Below are 27,330 nucleotides of genomic sequence, written 5' to 3'. Positions count from 1 at the left end.
TGGAAGTGTTCAAGGCCAGGCTGGATGGGGCTTTGAGCAGCCTGGTCTAGTGGGAGGTGTCCTGCCCATGGCAGGGGGGTTGGAACTAAATGATCTTTAAGGTCCCTTCCAACCCAAACCGTTCTATGATTCTATATGGGGACAGCTTTACACTGAGATCCAAGAGTCTCAGTGTTTAAGTTACTGCTAAAAATCTTGTAAACGGTTCGAAAGGTGGTGTGGGTTGACCCTAGCCAGCAGCCAAGCACCCACACAGATGCTCGCTCACTCTCTCTCCCCTCCATCCCCGCAAGATGAAGGAGAGAAAAAGAGCAGCAAGAGCAAGAAAACTCACAGGTTGAGATAAAGACAGTTTAACAAGTAAAGAGGAAAAAACCAAACCACCAAGTGATGCAAAGGCAATCACTCGCTACCTCCCACAAGGCAGACTGATGCCCAGCCAGTCTGCAAGCTTGGAAGCACCCCCACCAACCTCCTCCTTATTGCTCTACCCCATTTTTATTGCTGAGGGTGACGATACGGAAGAGCCCTTTGGCCAGTTCCGGTTGGCTGTCCCAGCCGTGTCCCTCCCCATCTGGTGCCTACCCCCAGCCTACTTGCTGTGGGGGCAGAGGAGGAACAAGAGAAAGCCTTGTCCCTGTGCAAGAACAGCCAAAACACTGGTGTGTTATCAATGCTGTTTTAGTCACAGGTCTGAAACACAGCACCATATGGGATGCTATGAAGAAAGTTAACTCCATCTCAGTCAGACCCGGTACAGAAAGAAACCCCAAATATTCAGCTACTAATCTGAGATACATCACATCGTAGCTCGCTATTTGGAAGCCCCAAATCAAAAGCAAGTCATCTACTGTAAAATGCTTTCAGCATATGAAGCTGTGTGCCAAGTTTATCATTTAACATGAAAGCAGTCCACTACAGTCAATGCTATTCTTAACATTTGCAGTAGTGGCTTTGACCAGTGTATTTATAAAACGAGTAAGCCTAAGGCCTTCCCCAAACATACAACTTTGTATGCAAGCTTGCGGGACTTGTGTCCATGTAATTAAAACTGATCTGTTTTCCTCCTACAGTTCGGATATTGGGTTTTACTGTTTAGTCCCAGCAGGTTGTAAGCAGTATTGTACAGTAGATATGCATAAATAGAATCATAAATAAAAAAAGCTAACAAGGTGCTCAGAAAGGCAGCTCAATGACTTTGCCACTGTGCATGAGAATTCATCATTAGTTGATGATGCTTGCTTACTCTAGTTCCAGGGGGAAAATAAAAAAATAATTAAATATACAACATCAGAAGCTGCAGTTTCCATGCATCTCTTCTCCTGCTCATAAGTAAATATCCTTGGAGCGAAGAGCAGCAGTGATGGTCTGTGGAAGTCAGCAGTGTCTCTTCACAGAACCTGAGAGCTCCTCGGTGTTTGTAGGAATGACTGTTCCTTAGAACCAAAATTTCCTAAACAAGGCCACCCCCAAAGACAGTAGTTTTTATTCACCTACCGTGAAACTCACTTCTGTTAAGGGTAAAAGTGTTAAGCACCACAGATGTTCAACCCACTGAAAGCCTTCAGGAGTTAAGAGCGTAAACAAGTGCATAGCTTTTTGGCACCTTTGGATGTTTAAAGGCAAATGTAGTCCCCCCTCACCCCCTCGGGAAACTACTCCACACCTCCAGAAAGTAATACACGAGAGCCAGTAAGAAGGTCTCGATAAATAAAACGATAAAAGGCCACTGCAGACTAAGACTGCCCACAAAAATTAACCTGTGGCACTAAGAAGTATTTAGCAATTCAGTTTTACATGTAAAAGGCCACTCCTGCAGAGCGGTAAAGGCTGTGCAGGTCAGTACTTGCAGCTCTGCATCCCAGGAGCAGGAGCTGCTCTGGGGCTCCATCCCAGGGGAAAGCACCCTCCCAGCACCTCAGGAGCTTCTCTCCATGCAGCAAGAGCTTTCTAAGACAGACGGGGCTCACTTATAGTCAGATTTGAACATGAACTAAGCAAGGTTATCTGCCCAGGGTTTTAAAAGTAGCATTGCTCACTGAAGAGATCTGTCATGAATTTGAGAGGCTAAGGCACAAGTGAGAGCGATCCAGGCCACGATTTTCCATGTCCAACTTAACACAAACCAAGAAGGCTCCACTTCCAAGCGAGCTGAAGCCACTTTAAGGCATATAGGGGGCACAGTGAACACTGGTAATGGCAGCTGTCAAATCTAAACGTGACTAGAGATTTCTTTCTTACTAATACAAGCAGGTGACCCAAATTTGGGTTCTGAGACACTTGTGAACTAAAAAAAACCAAAACATAGCTTCATTTGAGGTATTAGAACTTTTACAGCTTGTGCACAGCTCTATTGCTTGCCACAGGCCTTGATGCAGGTGTGCCAGAACCACCAGAATCGCTCGGGCTCTGCCCTGGGTAGGTGTTTCTCCGGCAGGCTTTGCTCCCTTGGAAACAAGCAGCAGCAAAAGCAGCAGCCCTGGCTCCCCTTCCCTCTCTCCCGCCTTCCCCGCAGCAGGTCAGGCTAGCAGCACACAGAGAAATTCTCTGTTCCACGGCGCTCCACAGCAAGCAAGCTCACTTCTGAATATAGCCCATTAGAAGATTCTAAACTGCAAAATAAATACAGTTCTTACCATAAGTTATGCAGCAAAACGTAGGTTATATCTAATATTTCATGGTAAATGTAGTGTTATTTAACTTTTTTCCTTGTCCTCAGCGTAGCAGATGCTAGAGGCCCGTTTTGAATGAAATAAAACTTCCACAGAAAGTAACAAATAAGTTTACTTTCTGGGTTTTTTACTCCCTGTCATAACAAAATAGTGATCATCTTGCCTGCTCTTCGTAAGAGGACCTTTTGACACACCAGATGTCCCTTTGTTACACGCCGTTGCTGATTTTCCCTTAGGGAGAGCCTTCTTGGCTGCTGGGGCCAAGCCTTCATTTGCTTGCAAGTTTTTGGCTGTAGGCTGGCCTTTTGTGGAAGGCTGCATTGGCTTTTTGGTCACTGCTGCTTTGGCTGAAGTTTGAGGGAGTCGTACAACAGATAAGGGAGTGCGTTCAGGAGGTTTGGATGAAGTGGGTCCAACCTGAGGGGGTTTACTGACATTTGGCTGCTTATTGACACCTGACGATACATTTTTGCTTGTAGATACCAGTGTAGGTGGTGACTTTGATGCTTTGCTAACTACAAGGGAAGGTGCAGAAGCTGAGTGTTTTAGGACTGAAGCCGTTTTCAGGTTCCTTGCCAGGTCAGAAGCTGTTTGTGGAGCTTTCTGAGGATGCCGAGACCCAGTTCCCGAGGTCTGAATAGTGTTTTCAGAAGGAGGTTTGGCAAGGAGCTGCTGAGAATGTGCAAACTTGGCAACGGCACGCAGATTCGTAACAGGCGGCTGGGCAGCCCTCGGAGCAACTGAATTCGCTTTGGTTTTAGTGACAGATACTGGTTTGCATTTAGCGGCAACATGCTTCTGCTTTGAAGCCATCGTTTCAGCTGTCCCAGGCAAGCGAGACGGCTGTTTTTTAGAGGACGAGAGGGCAGGATGCAGCGCTGGTGCCGGGGAGCTCTGAGCCAGGGCAAATTTCACCTTGGGAGCATCGGGGGACCGAATACGTTTGCGCAATGTTTCAGCGTGAACAAGAGCCGTTCTCATTCCTGCAGATGAAGAGCTTTTGCTTACAGGTTGTGAAGGGGCAGAAGCTGCCGAGTTGTGCGCAGGAGACTCCAGTTTCTTTGAGGTGCCAGCTAATGGTCTGAGAGGAGACTGCACGCCTGTCCCCGAAGACCCTTGTAATTTGGACCTGACTGTCAATGGCTTGGCTGTGGAGGACGGGGGCACCGGCACTTTCAGTGATGCCAGGGCAGGGGACTGAGGACGTTTAGATAAAGCCTTCTTGGCACCGGCCCCGAAAGCTGAAACAGGAGTAGGGGGTTTCGATGGCTGCTTTTGAAACATACTGACAGCTGACATTGGATTCATGACAGGAGGCTCCTGAGTTCTCGCTGCCGAGTTGGGGACGCTGTCACTGGTGACCCCTTTCTGAAATGCCAGGATTTTTTGTTCCAGAGTTGCAAACTGAAGCACTCGGCACGGATCATATTTAAGCAGAAAACCTTGAAGAGTGTCCCAGCCTCCACCAACACGTACCATCACGTGCTTGCCGTGTAGCATCTGAAAGTGGGGGAAGAGGGGATGGGAGCAGGAGAAGAAAAAGAGAAACTTCTATCGTGTTTTATGCAGCACTGTATCTTCATCTTACATTGAAATCTATTGAAATCGACTAAAAATAGGACCTTCTTTCTTACAGAGAAACATTTTAAAAAGGAGAAATTATACAACAAATAAGGCTTATACTTCCCAGTTCTTTTATTAGGTAGTTTCTCCTGCAGAGAGAGTCATTATGTGTCAGGAAATAATGAAAACATACACACAGAAGACAGCTTAACCATTCTGTCAGCATCTTTATTTAGTACAGAGTTTTGGATACAGGTTTTGTTCAGATTATGGATGTTGTCATAACATTTTAATCCCAGAAACCCTTACGTCTGCTGAAGAAAGACAACACTCAACTATCCTACAAATTATAAACCCCAAGCATCCAGATTTTGAACAAGCAATGTTCTCAGGATATTCTATTGCGTTACCTTTATTTATATTGCAAGTTGGTACTGAAATGTTAGAAACACCACAAAAAACATTAACTTGCTTAGTTTAGTGTGGTTGTAAAAATCAATAGTTGTAAAATCTAATTAGCTATACCTAATTTGAATAGGAGATTGGATGATGTGGTGTCCTAACCTAAATCATTCTGTAATTCTAAAACAATACCATAAAATGAGGTATTCCACTTAAGTGGAATAAGCATTTCTCCCCCCATTATGAATATAAGTTGGAATTTTGAGAAACTACTTACCCGTATGAAAAGTATTTTATCTCCCAGTCTATAACGTCCCTCTGATAAGTATTCAATTGAAAATCGATGGGAACAACTGCAGGGAGGATCTTCTGCTATATGTTTAACCTAGTTATTAAAATCAAAAGCATTTGTTAGTATTTTAACAGAAGCCTGTGTTTTACAGTTTATTGAGGTATTTATTATAAGAAAAGATATCGATATCTTAATCTCATCATCTAAGAAAACACTAGAATTCTATTCCCTCAAAAGAAAATCTCAGCTGCATAGAGCTTCAAAATGTAGAATAAAAGATTAAAAGAAAGAACAAACCGTATGTACAAATATTTTGAGTCGTTCTAATCCAATTTTCATGATTTCTTCGATTTTATGTTATTTCTACTTTCCTTTTTATCTGTAACACTGTGCATAGTAACATCAAATTCTAACCACCACCTTGTAAGACACTGTTACGGTCTCTAGAAATTGAAACAAGTGCCTGAGCCTCTCCTGTGACTGAATCCATTTGCTACACCTGACGTAGGGCTATTTCAGCATTCTCCTTAACTTTTTGTAAGGCTTTTGTAAGTCAATCTTCTGTTACACACAAGAAGGAAAGCACTGGGGAAAAAAAAAAAAAAAAAGAAAGGTAGTCCCCATATAAGTCCAGGGTTAGAGAAGATGTGCCTCTTACAGACACTTAGAAACTTAACAAATTGGAAGGTCAAGACTATTGCCAACCAGTAAAAATTGTAAGACTTTTCAGGGAGAGCGAGGATCTGGTGGTTGATATTCCCAAAGAAGCAGAAGTTTTATATTACAACACAGAGGACCTTCAGAATAAATGAATCTTAAAGTCTCAACGTGCATTTTAAAGCAAAATGGAAAAGTTGTTCACCATTCCTTTTGGACCACTTCCCAAGATGTATACATCATTTCCTTTTCTGCATACGTATTAATTTCCAATTGGTACAGCTACAGAGGTTTTATTTAAAGTCTTTTTCAAAAGGGTTTCATCAAAGTCTACTTTAATATTTGATGAAGTTTTATGAAAACATCAAATTGAACAGAAGCATACGTTACAGTCTTAGGATATTGACACACCAGAAGGCTTGAATGAGAGTATTTCTTATACTCAAAGAAGCAATGAAAGGTGGAGGGTGGGTGGAAATCAAGGCAAGTTATATGCACTGACACACTAACTCCAAAATACATATATATAACAGCATTTTGCTTACATTTAAAAAAAACTAGTTGTTCAAAAGAGATGCATACCCTTCTGTTTTCTATTTAAGGAGGCTCACAAATATTAGATGAAAACCAGCTTTTCTTTACTGAGACAGATCATACAAGTACTAAAATTAGAGTTTGATTTAAAGCCCATATGACAATAAATAAGTAGTACTTACTGCCTCATGTAGCTCCCCATGGTGACAACATGACTTTGCTGTACTAATAGGTGATGGTGGTCCAGAGGTCATCAGCAGCGTTTCCTCTAGCTCAATTTCCTTCTCTAGTTTTACTAGTACAGGAGGTTCAACTCCATACCTCAACACAAATACAAAAGTAGGGAGTTTAATTGCTAAAGAAAACAAAAAGAAACTGATGATAACAAACATGCAAAATTCTGAGTAGTTTGACCGACAGGGAACAGCACTACACGAGTCAGAGGAATAACTGCCTTGATAACACAAAGAGAAGGAGCAAGTCTTGAGTTTCTAGTAGAAGTCCTCCCAAAGGTGGTCTTGGAGCTACCAGAGAAGGCAGTAAAAATACTGTCAAAACTACACAGTTTAGGTCACATCCAATTTATATCAAGTATCTTAAAGCTTCCAGCTCTGCACTAGATATAAATTAGAAATCTAAACTTAGGGAATGATAAAGACATATCTGCCAAAAAGCTTAGAAAATGAAGACTGTAAAACTGTATTTAATGTTCAGTGACTTCTTCCAAGATGCACATGTATCTATAAGCTGAATATAGTGCTTAAACATACAGCTATAAAAACCAGTACTGATCAGCACTTCTCTGTGAAAGGAATCTGATACGGATTTGAAAAAAAAAACACTGATATTGTATTGGTCCTAGAAAAGCTACTTATTATTTTCTGCACGAAATTAAGTGCAATGCAGTAGATGTTAATGACCGCAGATTGTCTTAACTTTAACTTAATAGAATATGTTCTTCAATTTCTTGTTAGAGTCTGTAGGGATCACATACCTGGATACAATGCGTCCAATTTCCAACAAACAAAGATACACTTGCCTTGGATCCTTGTGCAAAACTAAAAGGGAAGAGAATAAAAGGGAGTTAGAGCTCATATTTACTGTGGGCAGGCTTGTGCAATTAGGCACAGAGAAGGGAAGATAAGGAATAGGTGACTAACTTTGCCACCATTCTACCCAGAGGCGAGCTACATTATCATGGATAAAGCACTATATGTTTTCCAACTCTAATTTTCTATTCCAAAAGGTGTTTAAACCCATCCTGGGACTCCTGAAATCACTCCTAAGAGAAATACACTTTATTTGATTTTATGCTGTTTGTTCTTGATGTGATCTGGAAAGAAAGAGATCTGAGAACTTTCCCTTCCCTAGCCCCAAATGTATTATAGCAGTCTTAAAGATGAAAAGCATTCAACAACTGCAAATAGGAAAACATACTCCATCTGTTCATGCTTGTGCAATACACACAGATGGGCACATACTCTATAAGGTGAACAACCATAGGAGAACACACTGCAAAGGATCTAGCTAACAAGTGGATGGCTATGCAGCCACCCAGCCTAATTCGTTTAAACCCTTGGCTGGGAAAGACTAATCTGGGAGATTGTTACCATTTCAGTAAGGAACAGATCCTTTTTCTTATCACTTTAAAAGTTCTGGGCACAAGCAGGGTCCATCCATATGGCAGATTCACCCAGTTGCACCAGAAGATACCACTTGGCCAGTGGCAGCTCCCCTACCCCATGCTGTACCTTCATTTCAACCTTCCTTATAAGCTCCCATCTCCTGTCCCATTCACCCAAAGGTTTTCTTCAGAATTTGGTAAATTTGTGAGCATCTATCTGAGAAAGAGAGTCAAAACCCCTGTGCATAAGAAGGAGGTGAGAACGACATTGGTTTAAGAGGTAAACTCTCAGATGCAAACATCAGATACTGGCTGTGATCACAGAGAAGAGGCAACGCTATTTCAGATATGTTAGTGGCAGAGTTTTGCACTAGGCTTTGCTTCTCAAGGACTGTGCCCATATTAACCCAGCTAGTGCCCAACGCAGAGGCTGCTTTGCACCCCTCAGTTCTGAGCAGCTCTAACAGCTGCAAGCACTCAACTACTCAGACACATTAACTCATGACCAGGAGAGCTGAAGAATGAGGTGGAAGAGTGAAGTAACATCCAAACGGTGTGTAGGTGACCGTGGCAGTTTTTCTGGGCTTTCTTGACAACTTTGAAATGAAAACCTTCAATTATTTTTACTGCTGCACTGTAGAATAGAAGAGGCAGGAGGAAAGCAATGTCTGTTTTGGTTTCTGCAACTTCAGTCTTTAGGTGTGCAAGAAAAAAAAAAAGAAAAGAAACAAGGCCAACTACATATACTACCTAATAACTCAGAAACCAAAGGCTGGGAGAAAGGTCATTCGACTCCCCTCCACCTGCACACGCGGCACTGCTCTTTCCTCCACAACCATCAAGTATAAGAAATGTGAAAGGCCGTAGATACAATTTTCATATGGTGTAACATTTATATAAACAAGTCTGACTATCTTCATACTGTGCAGTAACAATATTCAGTAGAAACTGGAAGTTCACTCTGAAGAGAAGCCTAATGAGCCAGCTCTATATTTACAGATGAAATCTAACATCTTTCTGATGTTCAATTTGATATTTAAAATGACTTTTCTTTAAAAAAGACTGAAGCGTTTCCTAAAGTATAAGCTGAGTATGAAGTCAGATGTTCTTGTTTACGTCAGCTACTACAGTTTATAAGTCTACTTTTTAAGAGATTGATTATGAAGGGTAAATTTAGGAAAGAAAGCTGGCACAGCCATCATCTAAAAAGTACTAGAGGTCATTTCATCATTTTTTTTGTTTGTTTGTTTTTTAATAAGTGGTTTTGTCAGCTGTAACAGAAGAGGCATAATTTGCCTGAATCCAGAAGAGAAAAACCTCTATCAGAGATCAAGACATTTGTCTTCATGTCAAGGGGCATCCCACGATGACTACTCTCCCTTTCTGCTGTGTCAGGAGCCACTTTATTTATTTCCTTCACAGCCATTCACACTTTTTAGGAGGTGTTGCTAGATGTATCTGATCAGAAAAGAACAATGGTCAAATTGTCTTTCCCCCATTTTATTCATAAAGAATAGCTTGAAAGTTTGATGGAGAACATCAGTGGAAAGAATGTTTCATCAAGGAGGCTGCAAGTCTGCTCATTTCAACTGCCAAAAAGACTCATAGAAGATATTTATGCCACAAAGCAAGCTTGTGTCAAGAGTTACAATCAGACTTCAAAACACTTCTTGTCTATGAGCGAAAGCCACAGCGTTAGGAAATCCTGTCTGCTTATCTCAGGGAGGCTCAACAGGTTCTAGTTACCCATCCACTTACAGGAACTAAGATGTTTAAGCAATGCAATTCGTACCACGTTGAACTGAAAGAAATATTAAAACTAATTTTCTTATAGCTCAGTTCTCCTACTCATCTGTGTTTCATGGCACTGCAGAAAAGATACACTCCCTAGTTAAATCAGAATGAGACAGATGCAAATGAGGATATTTTCTCAACTATTTTAAAAGATGACTTATCCAGTCGAGAAGGCAGGGAGGAGAGCTTAAAAGAAAAGCAGTTAATGAAAACAGTGCCTCCCATTTAAATAGCATTAAATGGCACAAAGACATCAAGAAAATCTAGTAAATATTGTGACTAATTCATTTAAATACTGAAAACAAAGGTACTTCACAATTTTTTGCTATTCTGCTTAACAGGCAGATATTTTGCCTTTTTTTTAAAAAAAAAAAAAAACAAAAACAAAAACACAACAACCTAACACACCAAAAAGACAGTATTTGGCTCCCCACTGAAAGGTTTGTATTAATTAATTTTTACTGACATAATAGCAGGTAGAAGAGTGTTTCGTTATTTACCATATGATGAAAGCACAGTTCCTCTTAATTAACAGACAAAAAAATTTTATTCCATCTGTAAGTATCAGTCAAGAAGCTGTTTGTTATAAGGGACAGACTGTGCATTGGGGCAGGCATACACACAGTCGGCAATATTTATTTTTATAACTATCTTATTAAATGGGAAAATAAAAATGGTTTAGAGTCATGTCAAGTAGGTCCTGCAGTAAATGTTAATTACCACCAGACTGTTGCCACTTCAGGCACAAGGCCCTGATGCAGTTACCAAATTTAGCAGTCATGAATGCATTATTCTGAGGACTTTCTGCAACAAGAATGAGCTCTAATACCAAATAAAGGATCTTATTGTGAGTTGGCTCCGTGGCCCTGTGGTCTTCCCGCACAGGGAAAGCAAAACGCCTTTTTCCTCTGTTTCTGAGTGGGCCTTTTTACGGAAGGAAAAACATGGGAGTTTGCTGCACAGCTGTCATTCCTCCTTTTCTCCCACATGGCAACTTTTAGAATTTTGGAAAAGCATCATGCAAGTTAGAGCAGTCACTGAGCTGATTTTTTTGAGGCTTTTATGTGAACACTGCCTTAAAATAAATAAAAGCATTAGTAGCTTGCAGAAGACAGGTACAGTTGTGACAAAGGCTTCACAAGACTACACACAGGAGATCTCCCTGTCCCGGTAGTTATCCACATACAGATCAAAGCAAGTCTTACAAAAAGATAGATTTACCTAAACCTTCAGATTCAAAGAGATAAGTCTCATCAACTCCAATGGCCCTACACCAGTTAAGAAAGTTGGCTGTATTATCTCTGGCAAAAAAAGATCCTGATGCAGCATCCTTCTTACATGGAACTTTTCTCATAGGAAAATTCTGGTAAGGGAAGAAAACAAAGAGTACATTGTGCACATCAACATCGCCAACGGATTTCAAAGCAAATTTGCAAAGGAAAATAAACCCTAAATTCAGAATACAGAAACAGTGGTTAGTAACTATTTTGTGTTCAACCCACCATGTACTCTATTAAAAAAAAAAGATACACTAATGTAGAAGACGTTCCACCTTACCGTTGTGAAGAGTCACTGAGTGAACCATCCTTAGCTCTGCAGCCTCTCCCAGAACTGCCCATACAGTTGCTTGCCCATTTCCCCACACGCTGGGGTAAAAGTCTTACTAGTGATTTCACAGGTCTAGATAATTATTCCCACTTCCCAAGCTCTGTTCACAGCAGCAGAATGAACAGACAGAACCCCAAATCAACTAAACTATACTTAGCTGTCAGATCTCAACATTTTAGAGCCTGTTCTAGAAAGCAGAGGGAATCGGAAGGGAGCAACGGGCAGTTTCCTTTAAAACAATTAATTTAAAACAGTTTCATTTAAAACAATTGCTTGAGATTCACGTTTCAACTCAGCCTTGGTTCCCAACAAAAAAACTGAAGCCCATCTCCAGGTATATCTCAATGCAGATATTTTCATGGCTAACCTATATACTAGAGTTTAACTACCAGTTTCTGGAATAAAACATTCCACCTAGTACCAATGGATACCTCGTTACCAACCCACACTGATGTTATTGGGGAACAAACTCCAGACTTGAACTAGATCTACCTCTGGCAAGACTTCTACTGAAATCAAACTAAAAAACTAGTAAGGACTTTAGGATTTGATTAACAAAGAATAAGTCATCTGTTGCGAAAGGACAGTTTATCCATGTATAAGGCCACACTATTGTTAATCAGTCTCCAGATACACAGCACGCAGAATGCCACGTTGGGAAGCCTCACTCACCTGCTTTCCTTTTACTACTACTTACAATTAAAAAGTTTATAGATGCGTTAAAAAAAAAAAAAAATCACAATATAACTCACCCTTAAGTTATTTGAACTACAACATTTTTTAATTGTGTTTTGAAGAACACCAACCAATTGGCAGAGTAGAACCCCATTATCAAGTTCTTCAAGCAGCTGTTCTGCTTTGACTTCTATTCCTAAAAAAAAAAAAATAAAAAATTAGACCTGAACATGAATATTCAAGTTACTCCACAGAAGATAAAGTTTCATATGAACGTAGAGGCAACTCAAACAGCATTCCAGCATTAAAGACTGAAAAGTAGTAGAAATATGTAAGTAAACTAAAAATCAAATATCTACTTAATTTGATTTTAATTAGACTAACAAGATTCAGAAATACAAATTAGAACGATTAATCATCCTACCTCTAAAAGGTGGCAGCTAATAAAATCCAAAACCAAAGCATGCATTTTAATGTAATTCTCCTAGCCATTCAGGCTCAAATACACCAGGGCTTAATAGTACTATAGATATTAATGTCAGCACTGACTGGAATATTGGAAAGCGCTTTGAAAATTTAATAGACAGCAATTTATTTTTAACCTCACCCAGCAAGCCAGACAGCCAGATGGACAGATCTTCTTGCATAGGCACCAAAGTTGCTTCGTGCCGCACGGATATCCATTGGTCGTAGAGGCAGACATCTGCCAAACCTGGCCCGTGCCTGGGAGTCAGAGGACTTCGGGGGCTTAAGGGAAGGTCATCTCCAAACCACACCTGCAGGAGATTCCAGTGAGCTGAAGACAGTAAGCTCTAATATTTGCAGTCAGATGATGAAAACTTGAAGTTCTGAATTATGCTAAAGGTTTCTTATTCAAAGAGTAAGTTTTTATTCCCCTTCAGACAGATGATACACCAAACCAACACAACAGTAATCACGATTGGTGCAGCTCTCATTAGTAACTCCTGCATCAAAAGTACTACTACGTTCCTTCTCTCGACTTCTTTGGATCTAAAATTACATACTTTCCTGAATATTAAATAAAGAAAACACGCATTAAATTTGTGTTTGGTTGTTTTTTATTTCCTCGGCACATTTTAAGTAATGAAATCTGCAGTTTATCATATAATTTACTACAGACTACTGATTTTCTCTGATCAAACATTTCAGAGGCATTCTGTGTTTAAATCATTAAAATGATGATGTTAAAAGAGGAAACATATTCCCATGTAAGAACAGAGCACAGTTCTTGAACATGAATCCTTAGCATTTCTCTTAAGAATTGCATATTTTCAAACTGAAAGGCACCTTTACATTTCAAGAAAAGGACCACACTTAAATTTCATGTACAAAATTCCCAAAGACAAAGAGTTGTTCTGGTATGCTTAGCTACTTTCCTTTAGTTCAGCATGTGTATAAAATATATTTATTTATTCATACTTAAGCGATTAACTACAACATGGGGGTTTTAAAAACACCTCCTAATCATCAAGCAAGTTTTTAAATAATCTGAGCCTTTGACTTCAAAACTTTCTCAGGTAACAGCACTTAGGAAGAGAAGGGATCACCCATCTGATATAACACTGGGTTATCCATCTTGTCACCATTGCTCCATTTGTAAAGTAAGAAAATTATTACTTTTTTTTTTTTAATAAACCAGAGATGTTTCTGGGGATTCTAGCATTTCATCTGCTTCGGGGTAGACCTTTCAATAAATAAAGCATTATATAGAATTCAAATATTACAAAAGGCAGTTACCTGAACTGCATTCTGCATGGTCATCTGCATTTACATTAGCTTCTCCCCCTGGGGAAAGAGAAGAGAATTTTTAATACAGTCGATCCTGCTTTCATGAAAATCCCAAGAAAAAACCACCAGTGCTGTTTTGGCAAAATACATGAGAGTCTAATCAGGAATGGAGGGGGGAAGAGAGGGTAGTTTCTTAGTAGCTAAGGTTTTGATCCAGTATTCAGTCAACTCCAGTTCTCTGCCCTTAAATAAAGCAGCAGTTATTACAGCACAAAGTAGCAACTAACTTCGTGTGCATAAAAAATACTCAGAGGTTTGCATGATTTTAAGGAGATGTAAGGCATTTGCTTTGCCAAAGAGAAATATAAATACTTCAAACCATTCTTGCATTTAACAATGTTGGCATTCACTCCTTCCTTCTCAGCTATCACAAGTGTATCTTGTACATGCTTGCATACACATATGAGCGTCCTGAGATTACATTAAATACTTTGAAGATTATGAAAATCTTAAAGCAAAAAAATAATTTTGAAGAATGAGATTTTTTCTTGCATAGATACACGAGAGGAATCAATGCTTTTATTAATTTCTGTTGGGATATTGACATATATTTCCAGGCAGCTAGCACATGCCCAAGTTTTCAACAGAACGCTGCAAACTATTGCAGCAATATGGTTATCAGGACGATTCCCTGGCAGAACAATCCTTAAGGTAAGTTTTAAAGGCAGTCTGGTCAACGCCTTCTCTCCTGAAGCCAATGCAGTGTTTTCCAGCAATGCTTTCAATCATTGGAAAACCCAGCACAAACTCTGCACTGGGATGGGCATCAGTAAGTCGCTCCATGTAGGCTCCAGGTCAAAAGATGCGCGGTATTACCAGGTTAGCTGCACGCACATGCACCAGGAGGAATTTCCTCAGCGTAATTCTCCACAGCGGTAGTGGAGGGCACTACAACCTCAAAACGTACCTATCTGTGTCCTGAAGGCAGTTAAAAACGACTTTTTTGCTCCATTACTTAATAGCTGCAATAAAACTTCATCTTACTGAGTAGGTTGGCAACCAGATTGCAGGCATAGCCAGACAATTTTAACTCATCTGTTTTCCTTTAAAAACGAATAACTCCCCTCTCCTGTCCCAGATGTTTAAGCTCTATACATAGACAGTATTCTTCTCCATCTCTTGCAGAACCTGGTCTTCCTACAGCAAAAGGCCAAATAGGCCACCACAGAAGATCCAATTCTCATAAAAATTCTCCTCCTTCCTCTTACCCAGAAAGCAGAACGATGCCATTTCCTCCCCATTTTTCCCTCCCACGCGCCATAGGACCACACATCAGGCATTTCAAACAACTTACCTCCACGACCAACAAACAGTTTGGTTTCAGACTGAAGCCCCTCCCTTGTATCAGGACTGCTAGCACTTCTCAAACGTTATCAGAGACACTTCAAGTGATATCATTCCCCCTCCTTTTATTTCTAGGGAAGAAGAAGAAGGAAAAAAAAAAAAAAAAAAGAGACATCCTCTCCTTGATGTCATTTTTCCTTCTATGAATGAACAAGAGAAGGGCAGTGTATATACCAACCATTACTAATGAGCATGTTATGCTTCCCACAGCTTTGTCCAGGGGAATACATTTTCCTTTAGTATAAGAAAGCTATTGTCCCAAGAGAGCCGCAGTAAGAGGCTTCATTGATTAAAAAAAAATAAATAAAACAACAGCAGAACAGCCAGTAGAGAAGTTGGTCTCATTAAAATAAGGAGCTCCATATAGGCTAACAAGAGCTCTAGCATACTAACTGCCAAGGGAAAACAAAAGGCAGCCTAATTCACAGGGAGCACTCCAAACACGAACAAAGCAAAATATTCACACAGCAGCTATCACAAGAATGCTCAGCATCTGCAGTTTTGTGGCATGTCTAACAAAAACTAGTCTAAAAAAAAAAAAAAAAAAAAGAAAAAGGAAAATTGTGGCACATGAACTTCAAGGGTCTGCTCTTCTAAAACAAGTTATTTTGGAAGCCCATATGCCAAAGGGCTTTCTAGAAAGTCAAATGGCTTCGCTTATTACCAGGGCATCTGAAAAACACTTAACAAAAAAACCCTCTGATGATACAGACTACCCTGCACGAATTTTGAGTTGAAAAATTAATATAGTAACAATTACCCATTTTCAGATCCCAAACAGTCCAGCTCTGAGATGGCAGGGAATACATATTAATGTAGCCTTATCACTTACGAGGAGAGGCATGGGATGAGAAGACCCAGAAGTCTGCCACCTTCAAGTAGTCAGCCTGCAAAGGTGCAGAAGGTGCTGTGATGAGGTGAATACTGCAGTACCAGGTAGAGTCATAACCAAATCTGCTGCCTTCTCAAACCAGTTGGGTTCCCTGCATCAAAAAGCTGTACATAATGAATGAAGCAAGTATTTGATATTGTATTCAGGCAGCTCCAGCTAGAACCATATCAGTTTCCACGCATGCCAGTTTTATCAACTCACCTTCATTCAACAGACATTTGGTGTTCAGGGATCACAGGTGTGAGAGAAAAGACCCCAGAATAAAAATGCACTGTATCATGTCCCACCCATATCCTCAGGCCATGCCATTCCCATTTCCAGGCCAGCTGGTATCCCCAAGGAGGGCTCTCTACCTGCTTCACCTCTTAAAACAGAGGAAGCACCAGAAACCTGCAAGCGCTTCCCAACCAAGGGGGCAATCAGCCCAGCGCCAAGCTCAGCAAACGTAGAGGTCCCCCACCCCCAGCAGTGCTCCCAGAAAACACCTCATTTCTGCTGGTTCTGCTGCCAACAGGTTCCGTGGGATGGGAAGAGAGGAGAAATCCTGCTTAGTAGCATCTTACGGCTGGATCAATACAGCAACACTGATCTACTGCGAGACAGGCAGTCGGCCCCAAATGATAGATTGGGGAAGGCAGGAGCTGCCTTTGGCTGGCCAACTGCCAAACCTCCGATAAAGGACTAGAGCCGTGGATCAACGTGAGGAAAGAGAGGTGAGAAAAATGTGTCTATCTGCTGACACGTGGCGTAGGGAGAGGCATTCCTCGGGGAAGGGGGTGAAGACACACCCCGGACATGACCCACAAAGGACGGCCTCGCAAGACCATAGTCTGCCTCTGCTCTCCAGAGATGCCCTCCACTCTGCCCCCAGGCAATCTGAGAAACAGCAAAGTCAGCAAATACTAAAGCACTTTATGCAAATACTTCAGGGTGCTGAACACATGGCTCTTAGATGCTACGCAAGATAGCCTGCTTATTATCAGTTGTATCAGGTTTTATAGATCATTCACTGGGGCCCAACCAGCAAGACGCGCTACACTAATTACAAGCCATCTGTAGCACAAGATGAACTGAGTCCAAGCCCCATTTTACTCGCCTGCACAGCTTACAAAGAAACAAAACAAAACAAAAATCCACAACTCTACAGATACACAAAATATAGATGAAGCAGCCATTGACTGGAGGACTGAAGCAGCCATTCCACTTAACTGAAACCTAAAGGGATTCACAGACTCATTAAAAAGCCTTGGGTTCACAGACTTTTAAAAAAGCCTTGGGTAGAAACACTTTTATGTCTTCACCTTATATTTAAGATATATAACACATCATCTTCTATTCCATCAACACCCAAAAGCAGTCACAATAGACTAACCCAGAGCAGCTGGAAACTGTAGATTAGTCTTGACAGTACCTACCGAAACCCACGTTTTTAAACACCCTGAAATGAAAGAAGCTGTCAAGTCAGTATCTGTTGAAACCTACTACAGGATAGCCAAGATTTTTTTGGGTACACATATCCTAACATGCAGAAGAGAAGAGGCAGGCACAACAAGAGACATCCAAGGAGCGGAGCACTACTCTCTCCCATCACTACAGCAATTACAGAGCCCTTTTGTTGCAATACTGAGTCAGCAGGAGCTCTGCTTCCCTGGGGTGGCCTCAGAGGCAAGAAAGAGAAAGAACCAGACTAGTAGGTCCAAGGTGAAGGGCTTTAGGGTGGCAACCAACTCCTCACATTAAGGCACGCTGACTACTCTCCCCAGGACTGCCTTACCGTGCCCCTCCAGGACCGCACACACGGCAGCGAGCCTGTTCTCCCCTTCCAAAGGGCAGCGAAGGCCCTGGATTCACCTGCTAGGGCAGAGAAACCCAGAGAAAATCAGGGAGGAGCACTTCATCTCAGCTGCTGGCATCCCCACAGGAGACGCGCAGACGGCTCCTTTACCACAGGAGCATCCAGTTCTGGGGAGAGGCTGGATAACAGGAGACGCTCTACCCCTGCCCCACTTGCTCCCGATCACAGACAAACCCTTCTCTCCCTCCTGTTTCCACACCACACTTCTTCCAGCAAAGCAACACTGAGGGGAGCATGGCTTGATGGCCAAGAAGCAGGCTGCCGGCTGGCCACGGTCAGTAGGCATTTATTACCGGTTAAATATAAAAACCTGTCTTATTATGAAAGATCCACCCAGTACATTTAGAATTACAAACGCACAGGCCAGCCTACCGCCTTACATGTATTTTTTTCCCCCATGTCTTGATCTGATGCTGTGCCAGAGGTGACACGCAGCATCCCTGGCATACAGCCAGCTTTCGGGCAAAGAAAGGAGCCAGACGTTTTTTCGCCTTACTAAGCAACCTGAATGAGCGTTTTAGCCGACAGCACTAGGGCAAATTTCCTACAAAAACAGCGCCGCATCCTCAAACGCCTGCGCGAGGCACAGGAGAGACTGGTTTGAAGGCTGGTATGCAAAAACCCTTCCCCTCTCCCTTCCCCTGGGTGAGTTCCGCGGCACTTCACTTCCAACACCGATGCCAGAGATGCTAACTCGCCCCCGGGAGGGTGACCTTGCCCAGCCCGGCAACCGGCTTAGCCCAGCACCGGGGTCTGTCCCCGCCGCACGGGGCTCCCCGCGATGCTCAGTACCTTTTTAAGCGCTGCCCCTATAGACTGGCGTAACTGACCGGGCGCCGCCGCTGCGCTGCCGCTCCCCCGATTCACCGCCGCAAGCGGGACCCCCGCAGCAGCGCCGCACCCGCCGCGGGCCGGCTCCGGGGGCACAGCCACACCCCGGTGCGGGGAGGGGGGGAGCGGGGTACCGCCGCGCTGCCGCTACCAGCTACCACCTCCCGCCCCGCCGCTCCCCTGCCCGATGGTGGCGGGCCGGGCCGATCCCCGCAGTACTCACCGGCAGCCGCCGCCGCGCCACGCTCCCCCCTCACCGCGCACCAGGGCGCCCCCGCCCGCACCGCGCCGGCCGCTCCGTTCGAAAGGGCCAATCAGCGCCCGCGGGGCGGGACCGGGGCGGGGCCGGGCCGTACCCGCCGCACCTGGCCCTCAGCCCTCGCCGCCGCTCCCGCCGCCCCGCTCCCATTTACCGGGAGGCAGCGGCCTTTGAGGCGGGGAGGGGGTGGCGGTCCCGCTGGCAGCCGGGTCTCCCCCACGGGGGGCGGGTCAGGCCTCAGCCCCCCAGACGCTGCTGGCTCGGGGGCCGCGGCAGATGGCCGGGCGGTTGGGGCTGTCAGGAAAGCAGGGGCCTCGACGTCCCCACCTGCTTGTGTCACCAGCTGCCTGGGGGCAGCAGTTCTGCTTCCCCGGGGCCGTGGTCGGGAATTCGGTCATCGGCGGTGGGAGCGGGGTGCGGGTTTGTCCGGGTTTGGGCAACACAGGTTTAATTTCTCTTTCGGCAATGTTACTTTTCAGTAAGGTCTCTTCTAATGCTTGGGAAAAATGCACTTTTAGAAGGCTCTAGTATCTGAATTCGTGAAAATATTTACGTTGTAGCCAGCTAGGCTGTGTAGGATTCAAGGTCTCGGTGTTTTCGAGCTTTGACAGGTGCAGGGGTGAGGAGGAGCAAGGCCCGGGCACTTGACCCAAGCTGGCCGACTTGATTGTTTCATACCATGATCATCACATTCAATATAAATTACAAAGTTTGCAGAGGAGTTTTCTCTCTTCCTATGATGGCTGCAATCCTGAGAACTCCTTGCCCCAGGGCCGGACCCCTGAGCCCTTCCCTTCCCCCCGAAGCCAAAGCCGTAGCACTCGCAGTGTCGGGCACTTGCTGTCCACAGCTCCCTGCTGATAGAATGGGCTGAGTATAATCCTTGTGTATTTTATATTGGTATCGGGATCAATATTGGTTCTTTAGTATTATTAGTGTTCATTATCTAGTCTTAGTCTATTAAATCTGTTTCCATCTCAACCCTCGGGTTTCCTTGTTTTCCCTGATTCCCCTTCCCGGGTGGGGAGGGGTCATGGGGTGAGAGAATAATTGTCTAAACAAGAATTGTGTGTTCTTAAAACTGTAACATGTGTGCACGCCTGCCCACAGAGGAGCTGACACCTGAAGAGGCCTTTCCGCAGCAGGGCACAGAGCCGTTTCTGCACCCAGCGCCTTTCCCGCACTGCCATCAGTGCAGGGACGTTGTCTGGAGGATGGCATGGTCGGCACGTGGGTGTCCCAGGCACCCGGTTTCCTGTTGCTGGGAGCAGACCCAGGCACAAGGGAACAGCCCCTGTTACCCCTCAGGGAGCCTGCACCGCCTCGCACAGCGTTCAAACACACTTACCTCTACCGGGGATGGTAATTTTCAGACCCACTAAGCACCAAGAATCAAAAGCCATAAAGCAAAATAACCTGTGATGCATTTTCACAAAGTCTAGATACTGTATTATCTTTACTTTGAAATAGTAACGCAAATGAAGCTACATGTTTATGTCATGAGAAGGGGTTTTTGTGTGTGTGTGCGTGGGTGTGGCTTTTCTCCATTACATAATTTTTCATCTTCTGAAGAAATAACATCTTGCACATCTTACGTGAACACATTTCGCAGTTGATCAGCAAATGACAGTGGCGTTAACCATTGCAGCTGGTTTATTACCGTAAATATCTGAAATACATTCTTTAATGGAGGTCAAGCACAAAAACACTGCAATGAAAAAATATGAATGGAAACCTGCGTTTCCCCATTTGTCAAGAGGAACCATAACTGCAATCAGCATAATTGCAGCAGGAATTAACGGGGTTCCTCTGAGGAGCTGGTGGGCTCTTTCTGAACAGAGAATATAAATACAGAGAAAGTTATACTCACGTGTGACAATCTGATAGCTATACAATATTCTGTGTATAGTGAACAAAATTACTTTTATGAATCCATGGCATGTTTCTATAAAAATGTAGTAAAGAAAATTGAATGTACTGTGGGATATTTTTCTATTAAATGCTTTAAAAAGATATTTCTCCTAAAATAAAATAAAAAGTACCCATCACTGCACATCCCAGATCTCACAGAGAAGAGGTGTGAATTTGTGATCATTCACTCTCCATGACATCAGCATCTCTGCGTGATGGTGGTTAAATGTCCGTAATTCTGTGAGACGGCCCAGAAGACACGCAAAATGTTGAGGGTTATCTGGGTGGTGAAGTTTGCAGAATTTTTGTAGAATATCCAGCAGGGGTTCTTGAAGCCTTTCCACGGACTCTCTGTCCTTTATGTATTGTCGATCTGGTTATGGTTTTAAGAGAAAAGAAGTAATTAGCAAATATATGCTCTGATACAATGTAAATATTTGCACTGATAAAAGAATATAAAATATTCTAATATTTACACTGGGCACTGATGTTCACACCCACCAAAAATATTTATTTTCAAATGAAGAGGGAATAAAAATACTTAACGTTGTCTTTTTGCTTTGGGGTTTTCATGTAAGCTTCCCACTTCTAGCTAAGGAAAACTTTCATCTTTTTCAAAAACTGAAGAGTTTTAACTTGGAAATGTTTCCCTGGGGGTGTATCATCATCTCCCAGCACAGTTCTGCACCCGAATACATCTTGTGATGTGTTGCAACAACTGAGCAGCACAGCATAAGTTCTTGGAGGTGTAGTACAAGTCGGGAATTTGGCCGGTAGAGAAGAGTGTACAAGCAGGTCACCGGGGAGAAATCGAACATCTTCATCCTCAGATGAAATTTCTTTGTTAGAAAATACTTGTCTTTTTATTTTGTTCATATAGAAGTATGTGTTTAGGTATTTGGAGAAGGAGGAAAAGAGAAGGATGGGGTTTTTTTTTGTCACTGACATTTTTGGTGTAAAAAGATTTCCTAAGCCACACTGAGACAAAGAGCGGTGGAATTGCTTCACCTTCCCATCTTCCATGAAACCTGATTGGGAACCTCAGTGTCTGTCTTCTGTCCGGAGACATCTCCGTATGTTGTGGGCAGAGCTAGTTAGTTCTCTGTTGTCAAAGAATTAGTTTTTACAGCAAAGGGCTGTAATCAGGTGTCATCGGGGCTGAGACGCTACTGTGGCGATACATCCAAAAGGTCAGTTTCCAACACTTCATAGTCAAGAGGGCAACTTGCTACTGTCCTTCTGCTCTTCCCTGCTGGTGTTTGTTCAATAAAGGCTGAAGACCTTCATTGCCATTCTCTATTCTAATTTATAGGGTTTCCCAGTTTCCCTCTAAAAAACGTGACAGTCCGCAATGATCTGTAGTGATGTGCATGTAACCACATCTGGGATTTTCTGAAGAAAGAAGCCTGTCCTGCTAAGCAGTGGAGAGATACCAGTAACTATTTTTTTTTTTTAAGCAGGGTATTTAGGCACTTTTTTTCCTTGTATGCAAACCCAGATGGTGTAGCAGGACATTTGGAGTTTGGATTTGTGCGCTTGTTTTTTGGTTTAACAACTGAATATACTGAATAAGCATGTATGCTCACTTACTCTATGTAGAATGTAAGTTTTTACAAATCTCACGTCACGCTCCTCATGCTTTCTTTTCAAATCCACTAACATTTGATTCTGGATTAGAAGTTACCTGGAGACAGGATAACTATGGCTGTGAGCAGCGCGTATTCTTCCTGTGTCATCTTCAGCTCTCCAATGCTTTTATAAAAATTAAACATGGGAGTTATGAATTCATCTGAGATACCTGTGAGAGAAAAAAAAAAAGTTATAATATTTTTTAATTACTGGAATAATCTGTTTTCTTGCCACAGATAAATTATTTGGTATTTGAAGCCTTGACTGTCTAGGTGGGACAGATTTACTACACAAATCAGGCCTGATGCAAGACAATTAGTTACAAAAGTACAAGCACATCCTTGTTTTCCAGGTGAGAGTAGAAACAGGCAAGCTCTGGGAATTTTTTTTCACATGGTTTCAAAGTCTTTCAAGCAAGTCCTTTTCCTCTACAGGTTTGTCTGTCTAGCTCTTCAGGACAAGTCTCATACATGTTTTTCTCGCTGTCTGCTGATATTCTAGCTGCCTTCTGTTTCCAGTATGCACAGTCTGCGAAACAGTCCGCAAGTTCCCTATCTTTCCATTAGTTATATGGAAACCTCTCAGGGCATATGGTTTAATTCTAGCCCAGCTCTACTCTACAACAAACTGCCTTGGGCAGTTGCTTCAGTTGTCTCCATAAAGAGTCTTAATTTCTCCTTTTATGTAGCCTGAAACTTTAGCTAGGTCTAGGATTACCTGTAGTCCAAGATCAACTTGCTTGCAACTACTACTGCCTTCCATCATAAACTGGGGTATTATAAAGTACGGAGCCATAAATAATTAAAATCCAGCCCAGTTTAAGGGTGGGATCATGCGATTCTCTTGCCATCAGTGAAACCCTTTGGGATTACTGAACTGGGGCACGCCGGCTGGGCTTCCTCTTACTGACTTTGTCATCAGGTCACAATGTTCTTACTTAGCCTTAAATTACAGATATACTTCATTCTGCTTTTTGGTGTAAAAGAGAAGTAGGTCCTGTGACAAAAATATATTTTTATTTTTTTTTTAAACTGGTGTGTGAGTCACTCAGAGCAGCCACCAGACCGTTGACAACGGCTGCTTGCAACTCTGAAGTGGTGGCATGGACGAGGTGTAGAGATCTGAAGCAATGGCTCTGCAGCAAGAAGCTTTTTGGTCTTCCTTGGCTGAAATGGTGGAAACCTCTTCTGTTCCCACAGACGAGGGCCATAGGATTTCCTGTCATTTTACTCTTAATTTTGAGCTGTTCTGGGAGAAGACTTTATAACTTGGTGTGGAAACTGCATGAAATAATGTGATTTTGAGTGTTGTATACATTATGAAGCTGAAATCCAGGACTGGTAAGGTTTGGAGTGCCTCCAGTAGGGGAAATTCAAAATGAAACTCATCAGATGGAACTCAAAGAAAGGAAACATGAAGTCACTTGACTTAACTACGAACAAGTCACATTTTGCTGTGACAGTGAGAACTTACTTCAGTCAGTGGAATAGTTACGTGTCCCAACAGTGAAAGTATGGTCTTGCAGGGTGCGGTTTATTTTGTGGCTGGATGACTTGTTTAAGCATATGACATGAGCAACCTATGTTCACTTCAGATTACAAGCCACAAATCTTGTTTTTGTAACAAGTTCAACACTATTAAGAAGAGTCTAAGTGAATTCAGCAGATATATATGATGTGGGTCAGCTCATCCTGTGGCAGTTAGTAACACAGCTGGAGCCTCTACAGAGCAAACACTAGTCATAGCATCTAATGATCTGTGAGGTTTATGTCATTAGTCATCAGCGTTAACTATTTAAAATTTTGAACACTACTTATTGCTAACTTTTGGGGAACCGCCTGTCTCTCTACTGGGCAGTTTTAAATGCCAAAGTTCCTTACAATACAACATAAGTAAAGAACACATACATATGACACGCCAAAGTCCTAAAGTTCACGTGAATCTAGAGACAGGAGAAAAAATAAGTCTAGCTGAGCCCTAAAGCAGAGCAAATTAATTCCTTTCGTGGAAGTGAATAGCTCAGCAAAGACATGAGAAAAGTCCAAGGCAAACTGGATATTTTTAGAAGTCTCCGTGCAAGGTATCGCGCCACTGGGCACAATCGCCTCGACAGCAGACAGGAAATGGGAGGAAGTGGGCTGTGACTAAGACTCCCACCATTTGTTTCTCATATTCATCATTTGATGATTTTTTTTTTTTTCCTCTTTCTTTTTTGGGTCAGGTTAGTTTTCAGCTGGATGAATGAATTGTTTTGCTGACCGCAAAGCTCCTCAGGTCCTGCTGTCAATATAGCAGAAGTGGCATGAAAATGGTGCTGGTGAACAGGGTGCGGGATGACTAATTCAGGTCCTCACTGGTCCAGGCGCCGTATAAGCATGCAGTAAAACAATCCTTGCCCCAGAAAGCTTATAATCCAACATTAAGAAACTAAAGCAAAAAAGGAGCACAGATGTGGAAGCAAATCAAATTACGGCAGAGAGCTGCTCTGCACTACTGTACTCCAAACAGACAAAAAAAAGGCAAAACGGAAGAGGTGAAAGGGAGTAAAAAGGGATGTTACAGCTATGCCACTGATTTACTGCTTTTACTAAAGAGAACAGAACTTTGAAATCTTTAAATAGATATACATCACAAGAGAATTATGAATGAAACCATGCAAAATGAGCAATTTTGAGACGAGAATAATGGAAGTTTTTCTTGGTTACTAATTTTGCCCTCACCCCATCTGTGCTGGAGTTTCCGTTATGTCATCATCCTGTATGCACAAACTGCTGTTCCATCACAAGAGGGGGCTGTTTTCTAATGTGATTGAAAACGCTTCAGTTTGAATTTAATAAGCTCCACCAGAAAGAAAAAAAGCAGGAAACAGATGTTTATAGTTCTTTCCTTTTTTTTTTTTCTTATCTACTGTACAAGATGTTGTCACTTCAATTCAGGTTATCAGAAAAAGAATTAAAGGCAATTTGGTACTCGTGAGTGAAAAAGCTAGAGAAGTGAATTATATGACTTTTCAAATGCCATTGTTACAAATCATACTCCAAAAGTGAAAAAAATCAAATAGATAAAGTTATATACCTGGCATCAGTGAGAACAGAAAAGTTTGCTCTGTCAAACCCTCTTTATTTAGACCAGACAAGAGCCCTGCAGTGTACTGTGTCAGATAGGCAGAGCTTCCTGGGCAGTGTTACTGCTGCCTCCTCCTTAACTTTTTTTCAAAAAGGTTTAAAAATCTTTGTTTCATGCACCGTTACAGCAATAAGAACATGCCCCTCCTTCATCTTGCATTATGCAGCATTCTGAATTACACAGATTCCTCCCTAACCACCAGCCCGACTCTGTCACCTGCGGAAGATCCTGCAATTCATTTGATTGATTTTGCTACGTTAATGCATGACGGGCTGTAAACCCCGCGGCAGTCAATGGGACACACTACCTTTACTGAGTACAGACTTGCGGTGTTAGACTGGAGCAGATTTAAACCCCTGAGCATTATTCGTTCAGCATCCCTTACTTCCTGCAGAATTTCACTCTTATCTGTAGCTTAAGACACAGCATTGGTTTAGACCTTGCCTTTTTTAGGGTTTTGTTCCTATGATTTGTCTCTGAAGGTAAAAGGACTGTTGCTTTTGTAAGGTTTGCCATTTCAGGCCATAAACAATTATGTGGTCAACATGATTGGAATAGATGTTTTTTACTGTGATATTGAGTCATATTGCCAGCTTTTTGAGACCAGTATTCTCTCTTCAATTTCGGCTGTTGATTAAAACTGAATAGATTAATCTATTGCAAGAGGAAATCTTGAGAGTAAGTACTAATTAACAGTAACTAGCACTGTGTGATTAATATGGATAAAGAGATCTTTTTTTCTTGATAAACATGAAGGTGCCCGTGGATATTAAACCAAGGGTATATTAGCATCTGTTTTAAGAAAATAAAATATATTAATTACTCGCAAAATTACATCTTATCTTTCACAGTGTTTCATCTACCAGAATTGCTTTCCACGCTGCTTATGAGCTCTGCCTCCTAACCTGTTCAAATGCATCAGTGGCCCTTTAAACACTGACTAAATTCATCATGTTGATGCTGAGAGCCAAAAAGGGCAAAATCTAGCCAGTAGAGAGAAGACACACCAGAGCATGTTCATGTGACTCTCTCCTCTATCATCACCTTGTAGAAGTTAAACGGCCAACTTAAATGAGAGGTTAGCATGTGCCAAGGAGAACTCATAATCAGGATAGCAAAAACCCATCATCTCAAAAGCAATCAATAGGACCACTGTGAAGCCACCATTGCAAGCAAAGAAACCTTAGTCAAAAAAAAAAACAAACCCAAACAACCAAACAGCACCACAAAACAACAAACAAACCAAAACCTGCAAGGAGGATGCAAATGACATTGCCACACACCATCCTTTGGCAGTGGCCTGAGTGCCTGCAGGCAGGAGGGAAGTGCGGTCTGGCACACAGCAGCAGCATCTGCACTGCCTTGAGCTAGGCTTCATACGTTCAGTCTATTTAAATAAGTTTTTGGCCTGGAGAAGCACACTTGTGCAGAAGAAAAGGGGTTGGGTCCTCTGACATCTGTTCTTGTTTTCAGGGGTATAAATTAACTCTGTAGATACGACTTAAACGCTTTTATCGATTTTATTTGACATTCAGGAACATGGCACTGCCTAACTCAGTGTGGTGGATTGTGCACTACTGCATATGAACAGAAAATCTCTTTCCTATACTCTGTAATTTAAAGTGGTCCTAATTTCTAAATATTTTGGGCAGTGTGCCACTTTGAGGTCGAGTCATAGAATGGTAAGTGCCTCCTGTGTGGATGCATCTGACCATTCGGAGGGTTAGACACCTACAATTTGCAGGTATGTTTAGAAACAAGGTGCTAGATACTGAACAGGTTGCTTTCTCTTAGGTTAGGTTATTTGGACTCAGAAATGAAGACCATTTCATTTTGTTTCCCTGCGCAAACCC

The 27,330-nt window shown here is 42.3% G+C and overlaps 2 protein-coding genes across 4 annotated transcripts in view; both read right to left on the bottom strand.

Annotated features, from left to right (window-relative positions):
• Nucleotides 1-2,652: 2,652 nt before the first annotated feature.
• Nucleotides 2,653-18,810, bottom strand: GAS2L3 (growth arrest specific 2 like 3). Its single transcript, XM_074575902.1, has 11 exons — nt 18,776-18,810; nt 15,807-15,861; nt 14,925-15,045; nt 13,580-13,627; nt 12,429-12,597; nt 11,899-12,017; nt 10,760-10,901; nt 7,115-7,178; nt 6,303-6,441; nt 4,915-5,022; nt 2,653-4,172 (listed from the first exon to the last, which is right to left on the bottom strand). The coding sequence occupies exons 4-11, from the start codon at nt 13,607-13,609 to the stop codon at nt 2,784-2,786; spliced, it is 2,160 nt and encodes a 719-aa protein (XP_074432003.1). The 5' UTR covers nt 13,610-13,627; nt 14,925-15,045; nt 15,807-15,861; nt 18,776-18,810; the 3' UTR covers nt 2,653-2,783.
• A 1,636-nt stretch (nt 18,811-20,446) lies between these two features.
• Nucleotides 20,447-27,330, bottom strand: part of NR1H4 (nuclear receptor subfamily 1 group H member 4) — a 41,570-nt gene continuing 34,686 nt past the window's right edge. For all 3 annotated transcript variants that reach the window (XM_074575867.1, XM_074575878.1, XM_074575887.1), the window contains 2 exons: nt 22,407-22,520; nt 20,447-21,095 (listed from right to left, as the gene is read on the bottom strand). In XM_074575867.1, coding sequence (XP_074431968.1) covers nt 20,857-21,095; nt 22,407-22,520 — 353 coding nt within the window. In that variant the 3' untranslated portion in view covers nt 20,447-20,856. The remainder of the gene's footprint in view (nt 21,096-22,406; nt 22,521-27,330) is intronic.

This window comes from Larus michahellis, chromosome 1, assembly GCF_964199755.1.
Source record: "Larus michahellis chromosome 1, bLarMic1.1, whole genome shotgun sequence".
Taxonomy (NCBI): domain Eukaryota; kingdom Metazoa; phylum Chordata; class Aves; order Charadriiformes; family Laridae; genus Larus; species Larus michahellis.
The sequence above is the reverse complement of the archived record's forward strand: the minus strand, read 5'-3'. Positions and strand labels throughout refer to the sequence as shown.